The sequence below is a fragment of the Diorhabda sublineata genome, chromosome 11, assembly GCF_026230105.1.
Source record: "Diorhabda sublineata isolate icDioSubl1.1 chromosome 11, icDioSubl1.1, whole genome shotgun sequence".
Classification (NCBI taxonomy): domain Eukaryota; kingdom Metazoa; phylum Arthropoda; class Insecta; order Coleoptera; family Chrysomelidae; genus Diorhabda; species Diorhabda sublineata.
The window spans coordinates 730,366-758,354 of record NC_079484.1 but is presented as its reverse complement, the minus strand read 5'-3'; the positions used below and the strand labels follow the sequence as shown (position 1 = coordinate 758,354).

Below are 27,989 nucleotides of genomic sequence, written 5' to 3'. Positions count from 1 at the left end.
CCAGAAAATACCTGTTTATTACTAATTCAACATTTGAGGTAGTAAACTATTCGATTTATAACAATATTTAGAAAATAATACTTTCCATACGGCGATTATCTATTTATACATCTGACAACGTTGCAAAATGATTTAATTACCATAAAAAAATGGTGGTTTATATTTCTACACGATTTAATTAGAATTACGCAATTCGATTATTTTAAACCAATAAAAATAGATTGTTTTTTAATACTAGATTCTCGTATTTAATAAAATCGATGTTATCATCCATTTTATCTTTGTATGACATTAATTTGACTGTCATATTATAGATGGTGCTTTTAGAAATCGTCTTTTCTTGAATTAAATCGAATATTATTCGTCTTCGATAAAAATATATTACATATCGACAATGAATTTCATAATTAATATTAAAAAAAACTCGATTGAGTATATGAAATATTTATGAATTATAAGGAAACTGTAGAATTGAAGAGCGCAGTTGAGCTATTGTTCGATAGATGGCGCGGATATAACACGATTCTAGTTTTGAAGTTGCCATAACAACGGAGGGGTTCTGACGCGCCGAATCATCGGTAAAATACTAGTCCGGCAATCTAAACACTACAGCACTGATCCGTAAAGAAGCAGTAGTAGACTAGTATAGTCATAGGACGATACGTCGTCGTCGTCGATAAAAGAATGTGCTAACATTGTCGCGTCGGTCGGTCTGCGAGTGACAAAAAAAAAAAAATAATCAACTTTCCCCCTTCGACGGTTCGATCAGCTGATCGGTACACAGCAATCGTAAGTGACAGGTGTTCGTTGTTGACGATAAGCGGAAGTGGTTGGTGTCAAATGTGAAAAATGAGCGACGAGGTGTCGTCTCCCGGCTTTTTCGGAAGATCGGGTATTCTAGAAACGTACGTACGCGGCCAATGGTACCGCGTATTCGTCACACTCGAAGAAGATTATTTGAGTATCACGTTAGACGAATCTTACGAGAACACGACGACGTTAAACGGCACTCTGAACAATAATATAGAAACGCCTAGCGGTTTAAGCGATACGCCCGACATACCAGAGGCGGTCGCCAATCAAAAAAGGGCGGTGAGAGTTATTAAATCGGAAAATAACGGACTCGGCATTTCGATCAAGGGCGGCAAGGAAAATAAGATGCCCATTCTTATCAGTAAGATTTTCAAAGGTATGGCCGCCGATCAGACCGAACAATTGTACGTCGGCGATGCCATTCTGTCTGTCAACGGAGATGACTTGAGGGAGGCGACACACGATGACGCCGTGAAGGCGTTAAAGAGAGCGGGAAAAGTGGTCGAATTGGAAGGTTAGGTTTCTATTTATTTATTTTTAATATCGATTTAATTAGTTTTGCAAATGAAATTTGTACAGTTTAAACTTATTATCTATATTTAAATATTAATTATTGGAATAATATTTATACGAATCAGCACGAAATTATTATAATCGTGTTACGATCGGCCATATTTGTTATATACGAGGTGTGTTTTATTATTTTAAAAAAAAAAAATTATTATCTATATTTAAATATTAATTATTGGAATAATATTTATACGAATCAGCACGAAATTATTATAATCGTGTTACGATCGGCCATATTTGTTATATACGAGGTGTGTTTTATTATTTTAAAAAAAAAAATTATTATCTATATTTAAATATTAATTATTGGAATAATATTTATACGAATCAGCACGAAATTATTATAATCGTGTTACGATCGGCCATATTTGTTATATACGAGGTGTGTTTTATTATTTAAAAAAAAAAAATTATTATCTATATTTAAATATTAATTATTGGAATAATATTTATACGAATCAGCACGAAATTATTATAATCGTGTTACGATCGGCCATATTTGTTATATACGAGGTGTGTTTTATTATTTAAAAAAAAAAAAAATTATTATCTATATTTAAATATTAATTATTGGAATAATATTTATACGAATCAGCACGAAATTATTATAATCGTGTTACGATCGGCCATATTTGTTATATACGAGGTGTGTTTTATTATTTTAAAAAAAAAAATTATTATCTATATTTAAATATTAATTATTGGAATAATATTTATACGAATCAGCACGAAATTATTATAATCGTGTTACGATCGGCCATATTTGTTATATACGAGGTGTGTTTTATTATTTTAAAAAAAAAAAATTATTATCTATATTTAAATATTAATTATTGGAATAATATTTATACGAATCAGCACGAAATTATTATAATCGTGTTACGATCGGCCATATTTGTTATATACGAGGTGTGTTTTATTATTTTAAAAAAAAAAAATTATTATCTATATTTAAATATTAATTATTGGAATAATATTTATACGAATCAGCACGAAATTATTATAATCGTGTTACGATCGGCCATATTTGTTATATACGAGGTGTGTTTTATTATTTTAAAAAAAAAAAATTATTATCTATATTTAAATATTAATTATTGGAATAATATTTATACGAATCAGCACGAAATTATTATAATCGTGTTACGATCGGCCATATTTGTTATATACGAGGTGTGTTTTATTATTTAAAAAAAAAAAATTATTATCTATATTTAAATATTAATTATTGGAATAATATTTATACGAATCAGCACGAAATTATTATAATCGTGTTACGATCGGCCATATTTGTTATATACGAGGTGTGTTTTATTATTTAAAAAAAAAAAAAATTATTATCTATATTTAAATATTAATTATTGGAATAATATTTATACGAATCAGCACGAAATTATTATAATCGTGTTACGATCGGCCATATTTGTTATATACGAGGTGTGTTTTATTATTTTAAAAAAAAAAATTATTATCTATATTTAAATATTAATTATTGGAATAATATTTATACGAATCAGCACGAAATTATTATAATCGTGTTACGATCGGCCATATTTGTTATATACGAGGTGTGTTTTATTATTTTAAAAAAAAAAAATTATTATCTATATTTAAATATTAATTATTGGAATAATATTTATACGAATCAGCACGAAATTATTATAATCGTGTTACGATCGGCCATATTTGTTATATACGAGGTGTGTTTTATTATTTAAAAAAAAAAAATTATTATCTATATTTAAATATTAATTATTGGAATAATATTTATACGAATCAGCACGAAATTATTATAATCGTGTTACGATCGGCCATATTTGTTATATACGAGGTGTGTTTTATTATTTAAAAAAAAAAAATTATTATCTATATTTAAATATTAATTATTGGAATAATATTTATACGAATCAGCACGAAATTATTATAATCGTGTTACGATCGGCCATATTTGTTATATACGAGGTGTGTTTTATTATTTTAAAAAAAAAAATTATTATCTATATTTAAATATTAATTATTGGAATAATATTTATACGAATCAGCACGAAATTATTATAATCGTGTTACGATCGGCCATATTTGTTATATACGAGGTGTGTTTTATTATTTTAAAAAAAAAAATTATTATCTATATTTAAATATTAATTATTGGAATAATATTTATACGAATCAGCACGAAATTATTATAATCGTGTTACGATCGGCCATATTTGTTATATACGAGGTGTGTTTTATTATTTAAAAAAAAAAAATTATTATCTATATTTAAATATTAATTATTGGAATAATATTTATACGAATCAGCACGAAATTATTATAATCGTGTTACGATCGGCCATATTTGTTATATACGAGGTGTGTTTTATTATTTTAAAAAAAAAAATTATTATCTATATTTAAATATTAATTATTGGAATAATATTTATACGAATCAGCACGAAATTATTATAATCGTGTTACGATCGGCCATATTTGTTATATACGAGGTGTGTTTTATTATTTTAAAAAAAAAAATTATTATCTATATTTAAATATTAATTATTGGAATAATATTTATACGAATCAGCACGAAATTATTATAATCGTGTTACGATCGGCCATATTTGTTATATACGAGGTGTGTTTTATTATTTAAAAAAAAAAAATTATTATCTATATTTAAATATTAATTATTGGAATAATATTTATACGAATCAGCACGAAATTATTATAATCGTGTTACGATCGGCCATATTTGTTATATACGAGGTGTGTTTTATTATTTTAAAAAAAAAAATTATTATCTATATTTAAATATTAATTATTGGAATAATATTTATACGAATCAGCACGAAATTATTATAATCGTGTTACGATCGGCCATATTTGTTATATACGAGGTGTGTTTTATTATTTAAAAAAAAAAAATTATTATCTATATTTAAATATTAATTATTGGAATAATATTTATACGAATCAGCACGAAATTATTATAATCGTGTTACGATCGGCCATATTTGTTATATACGAGGTGTGTTTTATTATTTAAAAAAAAAAAAAATTATTATCTATATTTAAATATTAATTATTGGAATAATATTTATACGAATCAGCACGAAATTATTATAATCGTGTTACGATCGGCCATATTTGTTATATACGAGGTGTGTTTTATTATTTAAAAAAAAAAAAAATTATTATCTATATTTAAATATTAATTATTGGAATAATATTTATACGAATCAGCACGAAATTATTATAATCGTGTTACGATCGGCCATATTTGTTATATACGAGGTGTGTTTTATTATTTTTATTATTACGAGTATTTAAATTCAAAAAAAAAAAAAAAAAGAAAAGTTTGTTACTTATTTATAACTGAGATTTGTGATTATATAATTTTAGTATATATAATACCAGGTGTCTCGGAAAAAACTTTTCGTTTAATAATAAAACGATTTCGAGGAAAATATTTTACGTAATGGCCGCCGTGTCGTAAATCGTCGATTTTTTTTTTAATTCGAGACATCTCGCGTGTTGCGCATTATATTTTTTCGACGATCTAATTGAAACTTGGTTATTTCAGTTAAATATCTGCGCGAAGTGACGCCTTACTTTAGGAAAGCCAGTATTATATCGGAAGTGGGATGGGAGTTGCAAAGGGGGTTTCTGACGGGAGCTCCGCCGGCCGTACGATCCCCCCAAAGGGCCGACACCAGATACCTCCCTCTGCAATTGTGTCATCTAGCTAGGAACTTTAGATACCCCGATCCAGGTTAGTTCGAATTGGAAAATTTGGCGTTCGGGAAATTTTTGGGAAAATTTTCCCGGACTATAAATAAGACGACGATGCCGAGACGGATCTTTTGTCGTATTTTTATTGCTCGTTACATAAATCAAAACAAACTGACACTATTAAAACAATGGGAGCTTTTCATTTCGTACAATGAAACTTTTCCTGCGGCTTTTTCCGCTTTTCCGAACGTTCATCATTTTCCGCCGGTTCGTAAAATTTCACTGGGGTGATTTTCATTTATTCAAATGAAATTTCGAATCTGACGAACTAATAAATATACAGGGTGAGCTGTTGGTGTCGATATCTACCGGGTGGTTCACAATTACGTCAAAAAATTCATTCCCCACCCTGTATATTTGCTATAATCACGTATATGATGCGTATAAATTTTTTTTAATGATTAATTTTGATTTCCCATATTTAATTCATCAATTTCTGGAAATATTTTGACAAAAAAATGACTTTCGTGGTAATTCTGCATTAAATTTGTAGAAAATGCGTTTTTTTTTTTAGATATAATGTCGAATAATTGGCATTTATTTGTTTTACTTTCGTAAAATTTCCGAAAAGTGTATTTTCCATATCGAATTTGGCTTTTCCAAAACAAATTTTCGCTATAAACGCAATTTTTGAATGGCATTTGATAAAACATTGGCTTTTTTTATTGATTTTCTATCTAATTTGACTTTGGAATTTGTCTTGAATGTTTTATTTTGTAAAAAAAGAATTTTTCCAAAGGAATTTGGTCATATATCGATTTTTTCCGGAAAAACGTACATTTTCTGAACTAAATTTGGCTTTTCTAGGTTAAGATATTCAAAATTTGGGTTTTCCAACCTCAAAATGATCTAAAATGTCTCTAATCTCTATTTAATTTGGCTTAAATTAGCTTCTCTTGATTTAATTTGGCTTAAATTGGATTCTCTTGATTTAATTTGGCTTAAGTTTGCTTCTCTTGATGTAATTTGGTAAAAAAATGATTTTTTCTAGTCGAATTTGATCGTTTATCGAGTTTTTGTACATTTTCTGAACCAAATTTGGCTTTTCTAAGTTTAAATTATGAAAATTTGGATTTTCCATGCTCAAAATCATCTAAAATGTCTCTAATCTCTATTTAATTTGGCTTAAATTGGATTCTCTTGATTTAATTTGGCTTAAATTGGCTTCTCTTGATGTAATTTGGTAAAAAAATGATTTTTTCTAGTCGAATTTGATCGTTTATCGAGTTTTTGTACATTTTCTGAACCAAATTTGGCTTTTCTAAGTTTAAATTATGAAAATTTGGATTTTCCATGCTCAAAATCATCTAAAATGTCTCTAATCTCTATTTAATTTGGCTTAAATTGGATTCTCTTGATTTAATTTGGCTTAAATTGGCTTCTCTTGATGTAATTTGGTAAAAAAATGATTTTTTCTAGTCGAATTTGATCGTTTATCGAGTTTTTGTACATTTTCTGAACCAAATTTGGCTTTTCTAAGTTTAAATTATGAAAATTTGGATTTTCCATGCTCAAAATCATCTAAAATGTCTCTAATCTCTATTTAATTTGGCTTAAATTGGATTCTCTTGATTTAATTTGGCTTAAGTTTGCTTCTCTTGATGTAATTTGGTAAAAAAATGATTTTTTCTAGTCGAATTTGATCGTTTATCGAGTTTTTGTACATTTTCTGAACCAAATTTGGCTTTTCTAAGTTTAAATTATGAAAATTTGGATTTTCCATGCTCAAAATCATCTAAAATGTCTCTAATCTCTATTTAATTTGGCTTAAATTGGATTCTCTTGATTTAATTTGGCTTAAATTGGCTTCTCTTGATGTAATTTGGTAAAAAAATGATTTTTTCTAGTCGAATTTGATCGTTTATCGAGTTTTTGTACATTTTCTGAACCAAATTTGGCTTTTCTAAGTTTAAATTATGAAAATTTGGATTTTCCATGCTCAAAATCATCTAAAATGTCTCTAATCTCTATTTAATTTGGCTTAAATTGGATTCTCTTGATTTAATTTGGCTTAAATTGGCTTCTCTTGATGTAATTTGGTAAAAAAATGATTTTTTCTAGTCGAATTTGATCGTTTATCGAGTTTTTGTACATTTTCTGAACCAAATTTGGCTTTTCTAAGTTTAAATTATGAAAATTTGGGTTTTCCAAGCTCAAAATGATCTAAAATGTCTCCAATCTCTATTTAATTTGGCTTAAATTGGATTCTCTTGATTTAATTTGGCTTAAATTGGCTTCTCTTGATTTAATTTGGTAAAAAATGATTTTTTCTAGTCGAATTTGATCGTTTATCGAGTTTTTGTACATTTTCTGAACCAAATTTGGCTTTTCTAAGTTTAAATTATGAAAATTTGGGTTTTCCAAGCTCAAAATGATCTAAAATGTCTCCAATCTCTATTTAATTTGGCTTAAATTGGATTCTCTTGATTTAATTTGGCTTAAATTGGCTTCTCTTGATGTAATTTGGTAAAAAAATGATTTTTTCTAGTCGAATTTGATCGTTTATCGAGTTTTTGTACATTTTCTGAACCAAATTTGGCTTTTCTAAGTTTAAATTATGAAAATTTGGATTTTCCATGCTCAAAATCATCTAAAATGTCTCTAATCTCTATTTAATTTGGCTTAAATTGGATTCTCTTGATTTAATTTGGCTTAAATTGGCTTCTCTTGATGTAATTTGGTAAAAAAATGATTTTTTCTAGTCGAATTTGATCGTTTATCGAGTTTTTGTACATTTTCTGAACCAAATTTGGCTTTTCTAAGTTTAAATTATGAAAATTTGGGTTTTCCAAGCTCAAAATGATCTAAAATGTCTCCAATCTCTATTTAATTTGGCTTAAATTGGATTCTCTTGATTTAATTTGGCTTAAATTGGCTTCTCTTGATTTAATTTGGTAAAAAATGATTTTTTCTAGTCGAATTTGATCGTTTATCGAGTTTTTGTACATTTTCTGAACCAAATTTGGCTTTTCTAAGTTTAAATTATGAAAATTTGGGTTTTCCAAGCTCAAAATGATCTAAAATGTCTCCAATCTCTATTTAATTTGGCTTAAATTGGATTCTCTTGATTTAATTTGGCTTAAATTGGCTTCTCTTGATGTAATTTGGTAAAAAAATGATTTTTTCTAGTCGAATTTGATCGTTTATCGAGTTTTTGTACATTTTCTGAACCAAATTTGGCTTTTCTAAGTTTAAATTATGAAAATTTGGGTTTTCCAAGCTCAAAATGATCTAAAATGTCTCCAATCTCTATTTAATTTGGCTTAAATTGGATTCTCTTGATTTAATTTGGCTTAAATTGGCTTCTCTTGATTTAATTTGGTAAAAAATGATTTTTTCTAGTCGAATTTGATCGTTTATCGAGTTTTTGTACATTTTCTGAACCAAATTTGGCTTTTCTAAGTTTAAATTATGAAAATTTGGATTTTCCATGCTCAAAATCATCTAAAATGTCTCTAATCTCTATTAACTTTGGCTTAAATTGGATTCTCTTGATTTAATTTGGCTTAAATTGGCTTCTCTTGATGTAATTTGGTAAAAAAATGATTTTTTCTAGTCGAATTTGATCGTTTATCGAGTTTTTGTACATTTTCTGAACCAAATTTGGCTTTTCTAAGTTTAAATTATGAAAATTTGGATTTTCCATGCTCAAAATCATCTAAAATGTCTCTAATCTCTATTTAATTTGGCTTAAATTGGATTCTCTTGATTTAATTTGGCTTAAATTGGCTTCTCTTGATGTAATTTGGTAAAAAAATGATTTTTTCTAGTCGAATTTGATCGTTTATCGAGTTTTTGTACATTTTCTGAACCAAATTTGGCTTTTCTAAGTTTAAATTATGAAAATTTGGGTTTTCCAAGCTCAAAATGATCTAAAATGTCTCCAATCTCTATTTAATTTGGCTTAAATTGGATTCTCTTGATTTAATTTGGCTTAAATTGGCTTCTCTTGATTTAATTTGGTAAAAAATGATTTTTTCTAGTCGAATTTGATCGTTTATCGAGTTTTTGTACATTTTCTGAACCAAATTTGGCTTTTCTAAGTTTAAATTATGAAAATTTGGGTTTTCCAAGCTCAAAATGATCTAAAATGTCTCCAATCTCTATTTAATTTGGCTTAAATTGGATTCTCTTGATTTAATTTGGCTTAAATTGGCTTCTCTTGATGTAATTTGGTAAAAAAATGATTTTTTCTAGTCGAATTTGATCGTTTATCGAGTTTTTGTACATTTTCTGAACCAAATTTGGCTTTTCTAAGTTTAAATTATGAAAATTTGGGTTTTCCAAGCTCAAAATGATCTAAAATGTCTCCAATCTCTATTTAATTTGGCTTAAATTGGATTCTCTTGATTTAATTTGGCTTAAATTGGCTTCTCTTGATTTAATTTGGTAAAAAATGATTTTTTCTAGTCGAATTTGATCGTTTATCGAGTTTTTGTACATTTTCTGAACCAAATTTGGCTTTTCTAAGTTTAAATTATGAAAATTTGGGTTTTCCAAGCTCAAAATGATCTAAAATGTCTCCAATCTCTATTTAATTTGGCTTAAATTGGATTCTCTTGATTTAATTTGGCTTAAATTGGCTTCTCTTGATTTAATTTGGTAAAAAATGATTTTTTCTAGTCGAATTTGATCGTTTATCGAGTTTTTGTACATTTTCTGAACCAAATTTGGCTTTTCTAAGTTTAAATTATGAAAATTTGGGTTTTCCAAGCTCAAAATGATCTAAAATGTCTCCAATCTCTATTTAATTTGGCTTAAATTGGATTCTCTTGATTTAATTTGGCTTAAATTGGCTTCTCTTGATGTAATTTGGTAAAAAAATGATTTTTTCTAGTCGAATTTGATCGTTTATCGAGTTTTTGTACATTTTCTGAACCAAATTTGGCTTTTCTAAGTTTAAATTATGAAAATTTGGATTTTCCATGCTCAAAATCATCTAAAATGTCTCTAATCTCTATTAACTTTGGCTTAAATTGGATTCTCTTGATTTAATTTGGCTTAAATTGGATTCTCTTGATTTAATTTGGCTTAAGTTTGCTTCTCTTGATGTAATTTGGTAAAAAAATGATTTTTTCTAGTCGAATTTGATCGTTTATCGAGTTTTTGTACATTTTCTGAACCAAATTTGGCTTTTCTAAGTTTAAATTATGAAAATTTGGATTTTCCATGCTCAAAATCATCTAAAATGTCTCTAATCTCTATTTAATTTGGCTTAAATTGGATTCTCTTGATTTAATTTGGCTTAAATTGGATTCTCTTGATTTAATTTGGCTTAAATTAGCTTCACTTGATTTAATTTGGTAAAAAAATGATTTTTTCTAGTCGAATTTGATCGTTTATCGAGTTTTTGTACATTTTCTGAACCAAATTTGGCTTTTCTAAGTTTAAATTATGAAAATTTGGATTTTCCATGCTCAAAATCATCTAAAATGTCTCTAATCTCTATTAACTTTGGCTTAAATTGGATTCTCTTGATTTAATTTGGCTTAAATTAGCTTCACTTGATTTAATTTGGTAAAAAAATGATTTTTTCTAGTCGAATTTGATCGTTTATCGAGTTTTTGTACATTTTCTGAACCAAATTTGGCTTTTCTAAGTTTAAATTATGAAAATTTGGGTTTTCCAAGCTCAAAATGATCTAAAATGTCTCTAATCTCTATTTAATTTGGCTTAAATTGGATTCTCTTGATTTAATTTGGTAAAAAAATGATTTTTTCTAGTCGAATTTGATCGTTTATCGAGTTTTTGTACATTTTCTGAACCAAATTTGGCTTTTCTAAGTTTAAATTATGAAAATTTGGATTTTCCATGCTCAAAATCATCTAAAATGTCTCTAATCTCTATTAACTTTGGCTTAAATTGGATTCTCTTGATTTAATTTGGCTTAAATTAGCTTCACTTGATTTAATTTGGTAAAAAAATGATTTTTTCTAGTCGAATTTGATCGTTTATCGAGTTTTTGTACATTTTCTGAACCAAATTTGGCTTTTCTAAGTTTAAATTATGAAAATTTGGGTTTTCCAAGCTCAAAATGATCTAAAATGTCTCTAATCTCTATTTAATTTGGCTTAAATTGGATTCTCTTGATTTAATTTGGTAAAAAAATGATTTTTTCCACTGGAATTTGGTTGTAGATTCACTTTGTAACTAAAACGTGCACAATAAATTCATTTTCTGAATCAAATCTTTTTAACAGTGGATTTTCTCTACTTAATTTGGCTTTACCGTGTCTAAATTACTTTTAAATTGGCTTCTTTTAGCCTAATTTGGTTAAAAAATGTCTTTTTATGATCCAATTTAGTCGTAGTTTGCCTATTCGGAGTCAAACTTAATCTACAAATACATTTTCTAAATAGAATTTCATCGAAAATGTGTTGTTGAACTTAATTGGTTTGAAATAGCACAAAATAAAAATTAGAATATAATAAAAATCTACAATCTAATTTACTCACCGAATAAACACTTAATTTAATACAGTTGGCAACATCGCACTCGATTAGTCCAACCGAGATGGGAGGTCTCGACATTTGGAACAGTTATTTACAACAATACTAAAACCATCCGACTCAGACGTACAATAAATCATCAAAAATAAATCACAGTTATTTAGTTTGACAAATGACGTATGGCACATTAGCGAAATTCGCTTTTATCCACATTCGTGGTTTTGTATGACAACCGACGATATCTGAATGCAAATGATAAAAATCTCCTAAATCTATTCGATTGTTCAATATGACAGCTGTCAGAACAGATCGAAGTGAATCCGTAGGAAAAGAATATAATTAATGTTGTTTGTGACTGTGTCTTTTTAACATTACAAGACAAGAATGCGTATATAGTAATAAATATTGTGAGTAACGGTAGAAAAGGATAGAATGTATGAAGTATGTGTTAACTTATTTGTACCGTTAGTGACATAACGATCGATTTGATTGACTGTAACGATTTGTAACGTTCTGTTGACGCATTGATTAAAAAACAAAAAAGTTCACATTTACACATAGCAACCGAGCGGAATTTTGGAGTCATGCATAAAAGAAGGAGCGTTCGCGATTTTTCAACTCGTCTTTGTAATGAATATTTATCGAAATAGGAGCTCGCACACTTTAGAAATAAAAAAAAAATATATAGACTCGAGTTATATCGATCGATGGCGAAATAAACGTTTTCAAGACATGATAAATGTTCTTTCAAGTATTGAAAATCTTTCCGAGAATATAAAGTAACGAATGTGCATTGAATTTCCTAAATATTCCAGTTTTTACTTCATAAAACTGTCGGTAAAGTGATTAAATCAAAAATCACGTGACTTTTCTGACTTTTTTTATTGTAAATTAACCAAAATTATCGATATTGACATTGAGATTGAGAAAAAACGAAAAATATTTATTACGATTTACCTTTAAACGACAATTGAACTTGGCATCGTCGCATATGTAACATTTATGACTGTTGGTATATAGGCATGATTAAATTGGAATTTCTAGAAATATTTCACAGTGTAATTGTTGATTTAATATTATGATCAATATAAACATGGTGATAATATTAAAATATTTCTACAAATATTATATTTATATAATTTATTAATGGATAAATAAAACAATTCGCTATGACAATTAACATATGATTCGGAAGTACGTCGCGTTCCTAACGAACTTCACACCGTAAGGTTATCGAACCGAACCAATGTTGCCAGGTCTACTGCTTACATAAGATACAACGAATTACGTCGAAAAAATTATGATTTAGCTTATTTTATAGTATATCGTCTATTATATTTCATTAAAAAAATAGTGAAAAACGATTTATTTAAAAAACCCTGTTTCTTAAAGGAAAATTCAACAGTTTAAACGAAGAAATTTTGTTTTTATAATAAGATATAAATGATGAATTATCAACTACTCCTCGTATCATTAGTTTGAATCGTTATTTATGTCGAAACGTTCAAAAAAGAAGAAGCTTTATCATATTTATTGACTTTTAATAAAAAAAAAACCTTTCCGACCATATTTTTTTGACGTTTTGTTTTTTAGAAAAATATTTGTATGAAAAATCTCATTTCCGAGAATATAAAGTAACGAATGTGCATTGAATTTCCTAAATATTCCAGTTTTTACTTTATAAAACTGTCGGTAAAGTGATTAATTCAAAAATCACGTGACTTTTCTGACTTTTTTATTGTAAATTAACCAAAATTATCGATATTGAGATAAGATATGTGTAAATAATTATGAAACACATTAATCGATACATTCTAAATTAAAAAAACGAAAAATATTTATTACGATTTACCTTTAAACGAGAATTGAACTTGGCATCGTCGCATATGTAACATTTATGACTGTTGGTATATAGGCATGATTAAATTGGAATTTCTAGAAATATTTCACAGTGTAAATGTTGATTTAATATTATGATCAATATAAACATGGTGATAATATTAAAATATTTCTACAAATATTATATTTATATAATTTATTAATGGCTAAATAAAACAATTCGCTATGACAGTTAACATATGATTCGGAAGTACGTCGCGTTCCTAACGAACTTCACACCGTAAGGTTATCGAACCGAACCAATGTTGCCAGGTCTACTGCTTACATAAGATACAACGAATTACGTCGAAAAAATTATGATTTAACTTATTTTATAGTATATCGTCCATTATATTTCATTAAAAAAATAGTGAAAAACGATTTATTTAAAAAACCCTGTTTCTTAAAGGAAAATTCAACAGTTTAAACGAAGAAATGTTGTTTTTATAATAAGATATAAATGATAAATTATCAACTACTCCTCGTATCATTAGTTTGAATCGTTATTTATGTCGAAACGTTCAAAAAAGAAGAAGCTTTATCATATTTATTGACTTTAAATAAAAAAAAAACCTTTCCGACCATATTTTTTTGACGTTTTGTTTTTTAGAAAAATATTTGTATGAAAAATCTCATTTCCGAGAATATAAAGTAACGAATGTGCATTGAATTTCCTAAATATTCCAGTTTTTACTTTATAAAACTGTCGGTAAAGTGATTAATTCAAAAATCACGTGACTTTTCTGACTTTTTTATTGTAAATTAACCAAAATTATCGATATTGAGATAAGATATGTGTAAATAATTATGAAACACATTAATCGATACATTCTAAATTAAAAAAACGAAAAATATTTATTACGATTTACCTTTAAACGAGAATTGAACTTGGCATCGTCGCATATGTAACATTTATGACTGTTGGTATATAGGCATGATTAAATTGGAATTTCTAGAAATATTTCACAGTGTAAATGTTGATTTAATATTATGATCAATATAAACATGGTGATAATATTAAAATATTTCTACAAATATTATATTTATATAATTTATTAATGGATAAATAAAACAATTCGCTATGACAGTTAACATATGATTCGGAAGTACGTCGCGTTCCTAACGAACTTCACACCGTAAGGTTATCGAACCGAACCAATGTTGCCAGGTCTACTGCTTACATAAGATACAACGAATTACGTCGAAAAAATTATGATTTAACTTATTTTATAGTATATCGTCCATTATATTTCATTAAAAAAATAGTGAAAAACGATTTATTTAAAAAACCCTGTTTCTTAAAGGAAAATTCAACAGTTTAAACGAAGAAATTTTGTTTTTATAATAAGATATAAATGATAAATTATCAACTACTCCTCGTATCATTAGTTTGAATCGTTATTTATGTCGAAACGTTCAAAAAAGAAGAAGCTTTATCATATTTATTGACTTTTAATAAAAAAAAAACCTTTCCGACCATATTTTTTTGACGTTTTGTTTTTTAGAAAAATATTTGTATGAAAAATCTCATTTCCGAGAATATAAAGTAACGAATGTGCATTGAATTTCCTAAATATTCCAGTTTTTACTTTATAAAACTGTCGGTAAAGTGATTAATTCAAAAATCACGTGACTTTTCTGACTTTTTTATTGTAAATTAACCAAAATTATCGATATTGAGATAAGATATGTGTAAATAATTATGAAACACATTAATCGATACATTCTAAATTAAAAAAACGAAAAATATTTATTACGATTTACCTTTAAACGAGAATTGAACTTGGCATCGTCGCATATGTAACATTTATGACTGTTGGTATATAGGCATGATTAAATTGGAATTTCTAGAAATATTTCACAGTGTAAATGTTGATTTAATATTATGATCAATATAAACATGGTGATAATATTAAAATATTTCTACAAATATTATATTTATATAATTTATTAATGGATAAATAAAACAATTCGCTATGACAGTTAACATATGATTCGGAAGTACGTCGCGTTCCTAACGAACTTCACACCGTAAGGTTATCGAACCGAACCAATGTTGCCAGGTCTACTGCTTACATAAGATACAACGAATTACGTCGAAAAAATTATGATTTAACTTATTTTATAGTATATCGTCCATTATATTTCATTAAAAAAATAGTGAAAAACGATTTATTTAAAAAACCCTGTTTCTTAAAGGAAAATTCAACAGTTTAAACGAAGAAATTTTGTTTTTATAATAAGATATAAATGATAAATTATCAACTACTCCTCGTATCATTAGTTTGAATCGTTATTTATGTCGAAACGTTCAAAAAAGAAGAAGCTTTATCATATTTATTGACTTTTAATAAAAAAAAAACCTTTCCGACCATATTTTTTTGACGTTTTGTTTTTTAGAAAAATATTTGTATGAAAAATCTCATTTCCGAGAATATAAAGTAACGAATGTGCATTGAATTTCCTAAATATTCCAGTTTTTACTTTATAAAACTGTCGGTAAAGTGATTAATTCAAAAATCACGTGACTTTTCTGACTTTTTTATTGTAAATTAACCAAAATTATCGATATTGAGATAAGATATGTGTAAATAATTATGAAACACATTAATCGATACATTCTAAATTAAAAAAACGAAAAATATTTATTACGATTTACCTTTAAACGAGAATTGAACTTGGCATCGTCGCATATGTAACATTTATGACTGTTGGTATATAGGCATGATTAAATTGGAATTTCTAGAAATATTTTACATTGTTATTGTTGATTTAATATTATGATCAATATAAACATGGTGATAATATTAAAATATTTCTACAAATATTATATTTATATAATTTATTAATGGATAAATAAAACAATTCGCTATGACAGTTAACATATGATTCGGAAGTACGTCGCGTTCCTAACGAACTTCACACCGTAAGGTTATCGAACCGAACCAATGTTGCCAGGTCTACTGCTTACATAAGATACAACGAATTACGTCGAAAAAAATTATTATTTAACTTATTCAACAGTTTAAATGAAGAAATTTTGTTTTCATAATAAGATATAAATGATAAATTATCAACTACCCCTCGTATATTAGTTGAGATCCCGCATTATATTTTCCTTTAACGTTTTTGTTGAACAGAGGGTCGAATATTAGAATTACATTCCCCCGACGCTATCCATAGCTGCGTATTACGTGCATCTGACCCCGCCGAAGCTATAGCCTGGTTTAACACACTCCATTCGGCGTTGTCAGTTCTAACTTCATCTGCGCATCACGACGCCTGCAAAGCCATACCCGATTTAAGGTATATAGGATGGCTTTTAAGAAAACCAAGGTCCGAAGTAAGTTTAATCGTAAATTTATTTAAAAAAAAAAAAAAAAGATTTTTATTTATAATTCGTAAATTAAATTTATCACGTAACAATTTTTACATGTAAATCGTTTTTAGTATTTTTTTTCTTCATTTTTTGAATAATAAAGTTTTTTTTTTGATTTCACGAATATTGATTCCCTATTCATCACAGTTCCTGATCGCGTGCCCAACCAATCCTATATTTAGAACCTCTACTTTCCGCACAATTAGGCAACACCTTGGAATATTCCATCGAGTCGTAATCTATTTCTTTGTCTAATGATTTGATCGCTTTAATCCTTATACATTTTGAAAATCGTTTCGCCATTATAAGATTAATGATTCAATATCGCCGTAATATCTCGCCGGCATAGTATTTATCACAAAAATCAATTAAATTTTAGATTAACACGAAAAAAAAATTATCGTTTTCGATGCCACGTCGCCATATTTCCTTTCTGTACAATATTATTTCGAATACTAAATCGTAATCAATTGTATAATTAATCAGAAACTAATCATTTATTTATATATTTGTATTCACTTTTCTTTTTTATTATACGTATAAACTTTTCTTTATTATAACAGTCTATTATACGTATAAATAATCTTTTGTTATGACTGTACTAGCTTTCTACATTCTACGTATAAGTGACGCGGCGGGAAACCGAATATACAATTATGTGTCATAATATTGAAATATGGCGGGTGTTATTTACGTCGTTGTCAGATACGTTTTTTTATACTATAAATTCGTTATTATGTTTATTTCTATGGAATCGGAATTGAATTTTATAGAATATGTCAAGTTCGGAATCGTCGGATGATACGGATCGATGGCAATCGATTTTCGCAGCGGTAACCGATAGTGAATTACGATTTTACGAGAGCGCTCCGTGGTCGGGAGAAGCATGGCGGGCGCCTGCCGAAGCGTATCCTCTAATAGCTACACGTCTCGTCGGATCGGTTAAAAGAACCGATTTGACGGAATTTAGTGTACGTTGCGCTACGATAGATGGGGTAGTTACTCATACGTTGAGAGTTGAAACGCATCGAGATTTAGCGGCTTGGGCGAAGGCTTTGGTTAACGGGAGTCATGCCAGCGTCGTCACACAAAGGGAATTAGTTTGTAGTAAGTGATACGAAATATTTTTTTTTTTTTAATAATTATGTTTTATTTTTTTTTTTTTTTAAATATTTACAGGGTGTGTTTGGAAAGGTCGGCCCGCGCAATTAGTCATTCATTACGAAAACGGTTTTACGTTATTGGAAGCCGGTACTGGATCGAGGACGTTGTGGAGATATTCGTTCGATATGCTGAGGAATTCTTCGGACGACGGGAAAACGTACCTGTGGTTAGATTTCGGATCGGAAGAAGAAGATATCGTGAGTATATTTGCGTTTGATTCGATTTTATTAACGGCAAATACGAGGGGGGAACGAAAAGTGTCGCTAAATTCGGAAATTATCTTAAAAATTTTTTTATGAAAATTTTCGTTGGAATAAATCGTGATTTAGGCTAAAATGTTTCATATTTTCAAAATTTAACCTCAAATTATTATTTTCCCAAATAAAAATATTATTTTGTAGTGTCGAAAAAAAAATTTTGGACTGGAAAAAAATCGTGGAAACACTGGGAAAAGTGTATAAAACTCAAAAAAAATCGCATTAAATCCTAAATAACACCAAAAATAGACAAAAAAACTTGTATTTGATTCGAAATAACGCGAATTTATTGACCCACCCTCGTATAATAATTTTTCGGTATGCCGTTGATTGCATGGTTTGATAAAAAAGTTTTTTGGGCGAATTTGAACGAACTTTCAAATATTTTCGATCAAATCTTTTGTTTTTAGAGCCGCAATTCTATTTACCTCCATTTTTGAAAAAGGTCATTGAACTTTGGCTCATGTTTATTCATCACGCAGCTTCCACAACCGAAATAACACCAAAAATAGACAAAAAACTTGTATTTGATTCGAAAAGACGCGAATTTATTGACCTAACCTCGTATAATAATTTTTCGGTGTGCCGTTGATTAAATGGTTTGATAAAAGAGTTTTTTGGGCGAATTTGAACGAACTTTCAAATATTTTCGATCAAATCTTTTGTTTTTAGAGCCGCAATTCTATTTACCTCCATTTTTGAAAAAGGTCATTGAACTTTGGCTCATGTTTATTCATCACGCAGCTTCCACAACCGAAATAACACCAAAAATGGACAAAAAACTTGTATTTGATTCGAAAAGACGCGAATTTATTGACTCACCCTCGTATAATAATTTTTCGGTGTGCCGTTGATTAAATGGTTTGATAAAAGAGTTTTTTGGGCGAATTTGAACGAACTTTCAAATATTTTCGATCAAATCTTTTGTTTTTAGAGCCGCAATTCTATTTACCTCCGTTTTTGAAAAAGGTCATTGAACTTTGGTTCATGTTTATTCATCACGCAGCTTCCACAACCGAAATAACACCAAAAATAGACAAAAAACTTGTATTTGATTCGAAAAGACGCGAATTTATTGACCCACCCTCGTATAATAATTTTTCGGTGTGCCGTTGATTAAATGGTTTGATAAAAAAGTTTTTTGGGCGAATTTGAACGAACTTTCAAATATTTTCGATCAAATCTTTTGTTTTTAGAGCCGCAATTCTATTTACCTCCGTTTTTGAAAAAGGTCATTGAACTTTGGTTCATGTTTATTCATCACGCAGCTTCCACAACCGAAATAACACCAAAAATAGACAAAAAACTTGTATTTGATTCGAAAAGACGCGAATTTATTGACCCACCCTCGTATAATAATTTTTCGGTGTGCCGTTGATTAAATGGTTTGATAAAAAAGTTTTTTGGGCGAATTTGAACGAACTTTCAAATATTTTCGATCAAATCTTTTGTTTTTAGAGCCGCAATTCTATTTACCTCCATTTTTGAAAAAGGTCATTGAACTTTGGCTCATGTTTATTCATCACGCAGCTTCCACAACCGAAATAACACCAAAAATAGACAAAAAACTTGTATTTGATTCGAAAAGACGCGAATTTATTGACTCACCCTCGTATAATAATTTTTCGGTGTGCCGTTGATTAAATGGTTTGATAAAAGAGTTTTTTGGGCGAATTTGAACGAACTTTCAAATATTTTCGATCCAATCTTTTGTTTTTAGAGCCGCAATTCTATTTACCTCCGTTTTTGCAAAAAGGTCATTGAACTTTGGTTCATGTTTATTCATCACGCAGTTTCCACAACCGAAATATTAGCAAAAATAGACAAAAAAACTTGTATTTGATTCGAAAAGACGCGAATTTATTGACCCACCCTCGTATAATAATTTTTCGGTGTGCCGTTGATTAAATGGTTTGATAAAAAAGTTTTTTGGGCGAATTTGAACGAACTTTCAAATATTTTCGATCCAATCTTTTGTTTTTAGAGCCGCAATTCTATTTACCTCCGTTTTTGAAAAAGGTCATTGAACTTTGGTTCATGTTTATTCATCACGCAGTTTCCACAACCGAAATAACAACAAAAATAGACAAAAAACTTGTATTTGATTCGAAAAGACGCGAATTTATTGACCTAACCTCGTATAATAATTTTTCGGTGTGCCGTTGATTGCATGGTTTGATAAAAAAGTTTTTTGGGCGAGTTTGAACGAACTTTCAAATATTTTCGATCCAATCTTTTGTTTTTAGAGCCGCAATTCTATTTACCTCCGTTTTTGCAAAAAGGTCATTGAACTTTGGTTCATGTTTATTCATCACGCAGTTTCCACAACCGAAATATTAGCAAAAATAGACAAAAAAACTTGTATTTGATTCGAAAAGACGCGAACTTATTGACTCACCCTCGTATAATAATTTTTCGGTATACCGTTGATTGCATGGTTTGATAAAAAAGTTTTTTGGGCGAATTTGAACGAACTTTCAAATATTTTCGATCAAATCTTTTGTTTTTAGAGCCGCAATTCTATTTACCTCCGTTTTTGAAAAAGGTCATTGAACTTTGGCTCATGTTTATTCATCACGCAGCTTCCACAACCGAAATAACACCAAAAATGGACAAAAAACTTGTATTTGATTCGAAAAGACGCGAATTTATTGACTCACCCTCGTATAATAATTTTTCGGTGTGCCGTTGATTAAATGGTTTGATAAAAGAGTTTTTTGGGCGAATTTGAACGAACTTTCAAATATTTTCGATCCAATCTTTTGTTTTTAGAGCCGCAATTCTATTTGCCTCCGTTTTTGCAAAAAGGTCATTGAACTTTGGTTCATGTTTATTCATCACGCAGTTTCCACAACCGAAATATTAGCAAAAATAAACAAAAAAACTTGTATTTGATTCGAAAAGACGCGAATTTATTGACCCACCCTCGTATAATAATTTTTCGGTGTGCCGTTGATTAAATGGTTTGATAAAAAAGTTTTTTGGGCGAATTTGAACGAACTTTCAAATATTTTCGATCAAATCTTTTGTTTTTAGAGCCGCAATTCTATTTAACTCCGTTTTTGAAAAAGGTCATTGAACTTTGGTTCATGTTTATTCATCTCGCAGATTCCACAACCGAAATAACACCAAAAATGGACAAAAAACTTGTATTTGATTCGAAAAAAGGCGAATTTATTGACCCACCCTCGTATAATGATAGCAATAGCAAAAAAAAACTGAAGATTTTTGTACTATAATCTTCTTGACGTCATCAAACAGCTGATCGAGACATAAGTTTATAGGATATATATTTAAGTTGGTTGGTTTCTTTTTATGTAACTCGTATAATTGAAAATTCAATTATTTAATCGATATAAATATGTCTGATTAAATTTGCGATAAACGAAACTTGAAAATCAAATATATTATAAAAATCGATGTACGTCTAATATTCCAACAACGTTGCCAGATTTAAAAAGTTTCCTATAAATGAAATAAATTTAAAATATTAAAATTATCATATTAGACGTGAATACGGTTAACACTTAATAGACAGGGAAATTGATTATAGAAAGTTGGTAACATTTTACGATGTTGTAAAATCATTCGTATCGTTAATTACTTCTAGTTTCACATTTAAATGAAATGAACAAATACAAACGACCACGCTGTATAATTTTAACGTGACGTCATCGTTTCCAAGCTTTTTTTCATTCAAGATTCATAAAAAAACATTAATTGAACATAAAACAATACCTTGAGAAAAATTACGTTACTAATTTGAATATAAAATAGAAATTATGCTGCAACTTATGTATTAACGCCATCTATAGAATTAATATGAAAACATCGCGGTAAAAATATTACAGATTCCTACAAGAGTCGATATGTCAGATTTCTACTTTATTAGTAACTAATATTACAGATTCCTATATCAAATTTGTTGATTTATAGTTTTATAAAAACATCGATTTTTATGATTTATAAACTGTGACAATTATTTATTGAAAAACAATATGGCGGTTTTCTTATTTTCAGGAACTTGATATGGAAGGATGTCCAAAGCCAATTGTCTTCATATTACATAACTTCTTGTCTGCCAAAATTCATCGATTAGGTCTGACGGCCTAAATATTCCACCACACAATGTTGAACATTCACTTTTCGGTTTAACAAAGAAATTGTCAATTAATAGACGTAGAGTTCAATTATGTTTATCGAAGTCCTTTTTTTAACAATAATTAAATACATAAATAGGAAAATTGTTTTTTAAATATCGATATTATGAGATATACGATTGGAATAACAATTGACGAATGGAGGAAACAAAAATATCAATTTCGACCCCATTTTTTGCAAGATTTTTTTAAAAACGATGAAGGAGAATAAAATTCCGCATATCAGCTACAAAACCAGAAAATACCTTAATAAAAACAAATATTTAATATCAATACAGGGTAATAATAAGAAATAATCAAAACTTCCTATAAAAAGGGATACGAGAAGGTATTCAAAACCATTATTTTCGTTACAAAATTAAAACAAAAATTTTGTACATCCCCCGTATCACAAATGTACAACCATTTCCGCTATAATCAGTCTCGTCGAAACATTCCGTAATACAAAACTCCACAAATCTATAGCACAGCATCGATTCCATTACGTATCGATACAGAATCGATTCTAACAGATCTTTGTTGGAACTAGAAGTTTCTCGCGCGCGAGTTTGTTAAAAACTGATTGGGATTCGATTGTGACGTCATTGTGTTAACAAAGCTATTGCTAAGCAGTAGTTGAGAAACGTCAATCGGAGCTATTATAGGTTACGTTTACCTATTTATTTTCCGTTTGTGTGGAATTTTGATCAATTATAGTTAAGACATGAATATCGATATATTTTCTCTTGAAAATATCGTTTTTCATTCATTATGTATTCCATAATAATGTTTTTAAAACAAATTTGTATTTGTATCTTCTTGATATGATTTTGTGGCTGTCGCCAATAATAAAAAAGAAGATTAAACTACTGCCATTTTATAGATTCAAATTTTCGTTTAAATAACAATTTTTGTGATAATTTTTAATCAATAATAGTGGAAAATTTGTACTATTTATATTAAATCTACTTTTATAAATAATAATTTTTTCGTGAGTGGTCAATTTCCAAAATCAAAAACAACGAAAACAAACCGGATTTACTTCAAAATATCGTTATACAGATAAATAATACTTACCCTTGTATAATTTTTGCACCTTTATATTTCACTATATATTTTATTTGGTATTTTCACTTCATAACTATAAACCAGTTGAAAAACTTGATTCACACCACTACAAATCACTCAAATATTATTAGATTAACAAGTTGTTGAGAATAGACACGTAAAAAATTTAAAAACGATGGTTTATATATTTGAATAATACAATTATAACAAATCATCAACGCAAAATATAATAAAATCGACACTGTTTACAAATTGTAGGAACATAATGTCAATGAGTTGTCAACTATGTACATAATTGCCAACTTAAATTCAAAACAATACTAGTTGAAACCATAGATATCGTAATACCTTATCTATGGTTTAATTCCAAAGTATAAAAATCTATTCCTCTATGAAATTATTTTTATCTATGTTTCTCTTTTAATTGGCGCTAAAAGAAACGGCGGATGTAACTGAGTGTAGTTGGGAATATTGTGAGTCTCGTTTAATTGTGTAAACATAATAATATATAAAAATGATTGTGTAGATTACACGGGAAGAAATAGACTGTAAAAATTTCGAACTAGTGAGAAATAAAGGAATAGAAAATTGAATAGATTAAGACAGGTAAGAGAGAAAAACAAAGTAGTTTATAACCTAACTTTTTCAACTAACGTTTTCTGGCGTTTGTTGATAATAATATAGATATTTTATGAAATAGACCACTCAACTTATTTATTTACGTTTATTTTTTCGAGACAATAGAAATAACACTGTTTATTAAGCATAAATTTTTGAGAAAGACAAAAACCATTCAATTCAAAACTTTCAATACTTTTGAGAGTTGTAACGATGTAAATATATTTAGTAGGTTTCGATTTATAGACGACTATCTATTAGATAAACTTAGTATTGTATAAATATGGATGAATTACAAATATAAGTAATAAAAATAATTAATCTTATTTAAACTATCAGATATTACAATTTCATATATGTTGAATGTAATGTAATTAATATATTACCAAATTGAAATCTATAACTGGTGCAACGAATATTAATTGAAATTATATACTCGAAATAATTTTAAAACTTTTCAAAAATACACTGTTTAGATCCTTTTAATAGTAATTAGTAGTAATATTTTGAGAGTTTGTAAGTTATCTTAAACAAATTTATCTTCCTATATGCCATTTTGGTAATTTAAATCATAGTAAAGAGTTGAACAACTTTGAAGTCTCGTATTTCCGAAACCGTGACCCCAAGCAACGTCCTAATTTTTTTCGTCATACAGCGATCCTTTGTGAAAACCTTTTCAAAATTTGAGCTCAATATTTCAATTATTTCGGTCCCAGTGATTTTTTAAACTTATATATGTTCTCGATTAAAAATTGAACAACTTTAGCGCCTCGTATATCTAAAACAAGAACCATAAGCAACTTCCTGATTTATTTTAATTATTCAACAATCTTTTTAGAACATATCTTTAACATTTAGGCTCTATATTACAGTTATTAGAGCCTCAGTAAGTTTTTAAACGTGCATATGTTTTGGATTAAAAATTGAACAACTTTAGCGCCTCGTATATCTAAAACCAGGACCATAAGCAACTTCCTGATTCATTTTAATTATTCAACAATCTTTTTAGAAGGTCTCTTTAAAATTTAGGCTCTATATTGCAGTTATTAGAGCCTGAGTAATTTTTTAAATGTGCATATGTTTTGGATTAAAAATTGAACAACTTTAGCGCCTCGTATATCTAAAACAAGAACCATAAGCAACTTCCTGATTTATTTTAATTATTCAACAATCTTTTTAGAAGATCTCTTTAAAATTTAGGCTCAATATTGCAGTTATTAGAGCCTCAGTAAGTTTTTAAACGTGCATATGTTTTGGATTAAAAATTGAACAACTTTAGCGCCTCGTATATCTAAAACCAAGACCATAAGCAACTTCCTGATTTATTTTAATTATTCTACAATCTTTTTAGAACATATCTTCAAAATTTAGGCTCAATATTGCAGTTATTAGAGCCTGAGTAATTTTTTAAACGTGCATATGTTTTGGATTAAAAATTGAACAACTTTAGCGCCTCGTATATCTAAAACCAAGACCATAAGCAACTTCCTGATTCATTTTAATTATTCAACAATCTTTTTAGAAGATATCTTTAAAATTTGAGCTCATTATTCCAACTATTTTGGCATGAGTGATTTTTCGAACTTTCATATGTTTTTTGTTTATACTTTAAACAACTTCGAAGCCTCGTATATCCGAAACCATGCCCCTAAGCAACTTCTTGATTTTTTTCAAAATAAATCATTCCTCTGAGAATACCTCTTTAAAATTTGAGATCATTATTTCATATATATTTCAATAATTTGAACCTATTAGGTCATAACGTTACGAACATAACCTATAAACGCGAAATTTTTCAAAGTTTTTTTATCAGCTGATAATTGATTGTAACAACAAATATGGCTACGAAATAAACGTTTCAACGTGGTTTATTAATTTTTATTTTACAATATTACCTTATAATTTTACATACGATTAAACCACCTTAGTCCAGGAGATGCTAGTCTAGACGAAAGGGAAAGTCTATGTCTTTTTCTATAGGAGTGGTCAATTTAGGGGCGGTTCTGACAACACGAGTTAAAAGAGAGGGGACGTCACGAGGTGTGTGGTATTATTAGTACAAGTTCAGATTTGGAAGTATCATGATGTCAATGTACTATCGGTATAACAGCTGTTAAAACTACGTAAAAAAGTTGTTTCGAATTTTAGTTTTCAAACTATGATTATTTCAAAATGCAATATTTGCAAATTGTGTGTTAAAGTATTGATTTTTCATTGTAATTAGTTTTTGATATGATATAAAAACAAATATTTTAGGTTATGTAACGAACAATTTTTATTTATCACGATGTAAATACTGTGAAATTGTAAATAACAAGATTTTAGTTTTTAACTTCTTTCTAATATTGAAAAAAAAATAGTGTTCTCGTAATTATTCTACAGTACGTCCCAAAAAAGTACGAAAAATAATCATTTTAAAAAATAAAATATTTCATATTACACTTAGTTGGAGATAGACAGCAATGTTGCCAGATTTACTTTTTTTTTCATTGAAACTCAATAATCGAAAATCAAATCAGATTTTTTTAACTAATTTTGTGCCGATACACTGAATTTGTGGTTATTTATTTGGGACGCACTGATATCGGTCTATATTGAAATTTGTGCCTTGGATGTACAAAGAATGGTACAAAATTTCTCTTAATTGATTGACGCAAGACAATAGCTATTGAATTCTAATACAAATCATTTTTCATATCACTAGTTTGTTATGTATATCTGTCGAAATAAAATCAAAAATAGTTTTTGTACATCCACAAAAGTAGCAATACGTCTCTTATGTCATGGTATGCGTGATTATGACATAATTGAAAGTTGTGTACAGGGGCAAGTAAATAGAGAGAAAAAAAGAAGAAGTTTTTAACCTCGAAAACCAACTTACCATCAATTAGATACCTAACCTAACTTTTACACAAAAAATTTTTATCCAAACGAGAATTTGTAGGTTAGGGTATCAATTCTGTATTTATACTAAGTATTTTCTGTGTTTACTTGTATCCTTAAAATAAAAGACTATCTCGAAATTGCAAAATATTCACTAGTTATATTGTCTGTAATCCGAAATATATGACAGTAGTCATGACGTCATGAATCCAAGCTATATTATTGGTCCGAAATGTGTACCTCGACGCCATATTGAATATACCGAAATAAGATGTCATAAATAACGTTCACTTGTACAACTATGACGTAAATGTTTATTTAAAATTCCAAATTTCGCCATACTGCAAGCGTACGTCACTAAATAGGTGCGTTCCAACCATAAAATTCCGTTAGTGAAACGTACCTACAGTCAGACAATATGGCGTCGGATTAACGACGTCATTACCGGAAGTGATGTATATTTCGGAATATGTTAATTATTTCTTTATCTACTTACATAGTTTTTGTATTTCTATTTACTAAAATCTAAACGTATGTAGTAAAATGTGTGTTGCATAAACATGTAATTAATTTTAATATGTAAACGTACTCAATGCCGATGTTTGAAATTTTAAAACATAATTTTGCAAATTTGTATTTTATTCTTTGAAATTATAAAATAAAAAAAAAACAAACGACTTTTTATTATTTATTTTGATTTTATTGAAAATAAAAGTTTTTAATCGAATAACAACTTATAACAGGGTCGAACTAAGGTAAGTGTTGATTTTTATTTATATTCTGAAATTGATTAATTTCAAGTTTAGTTTGTTATACTATAACTGTAAAGTGAAAAGAGCTACGATTTTTTCGAATTAAATACACGACTGTAATAATATTTTTTTTTTTTTTTTAAATTCTTGTATATACATAAATAGTGCGTGCAAACGACTCTAGTCCAAACCTGTCCCTCCTAAAACACATTCCGGAAGAAGCTTCCATCTCTACTTTTTTTATA

General features: G+C 28.3%; 1 protein-coding gene across 3 annotated transcripts; it reads left to right on the top strand.

The window, feature by feature from the left end:
* Nucleotides 1–616: 616 nt before the first annotated feature.
* LOC130450329 (beta-1-syntrophin) lies at nt 617–27,663 on the top strand. Of its 3 annotated transcripts, XR_008910566.1 has the most exons (7): nt 635–1,327; nt 4,949–5,137; nt 16,625–16,827; nt 17,637–17,970; nt 18,043–18,224; nt 22,305–24,097; nt 26,090–27,663. XR_008910566.1 is itself a non-coding variant. In XM_056788664.1 (6 exons), the coding sequence occupies exons 1-6, from the start codon at nt 850–852 to the stop codon at nt 22,395–22,397; spliced, it is 1,479 nt and encodes a 492-aa protein (XP_056644642.1). In that variant the 5' UTR covers nt 635–849; the 3' UTR covers nt 22,398–27,663. The 3 variants fall into 3 exon arrangements, 1 of the variants encoding a protein (XP_056644642.1); XR_008910567.1 differs by lacking the exon at nt 4,949–5,137 and having other exon boundaries at nt 617–1,327; XM_056788664.1 differs by having other exon boundaries at nt 22,305–27,663.
* Nucleotides 27,664–27,989: the final 326 nt, after the last annotated feature.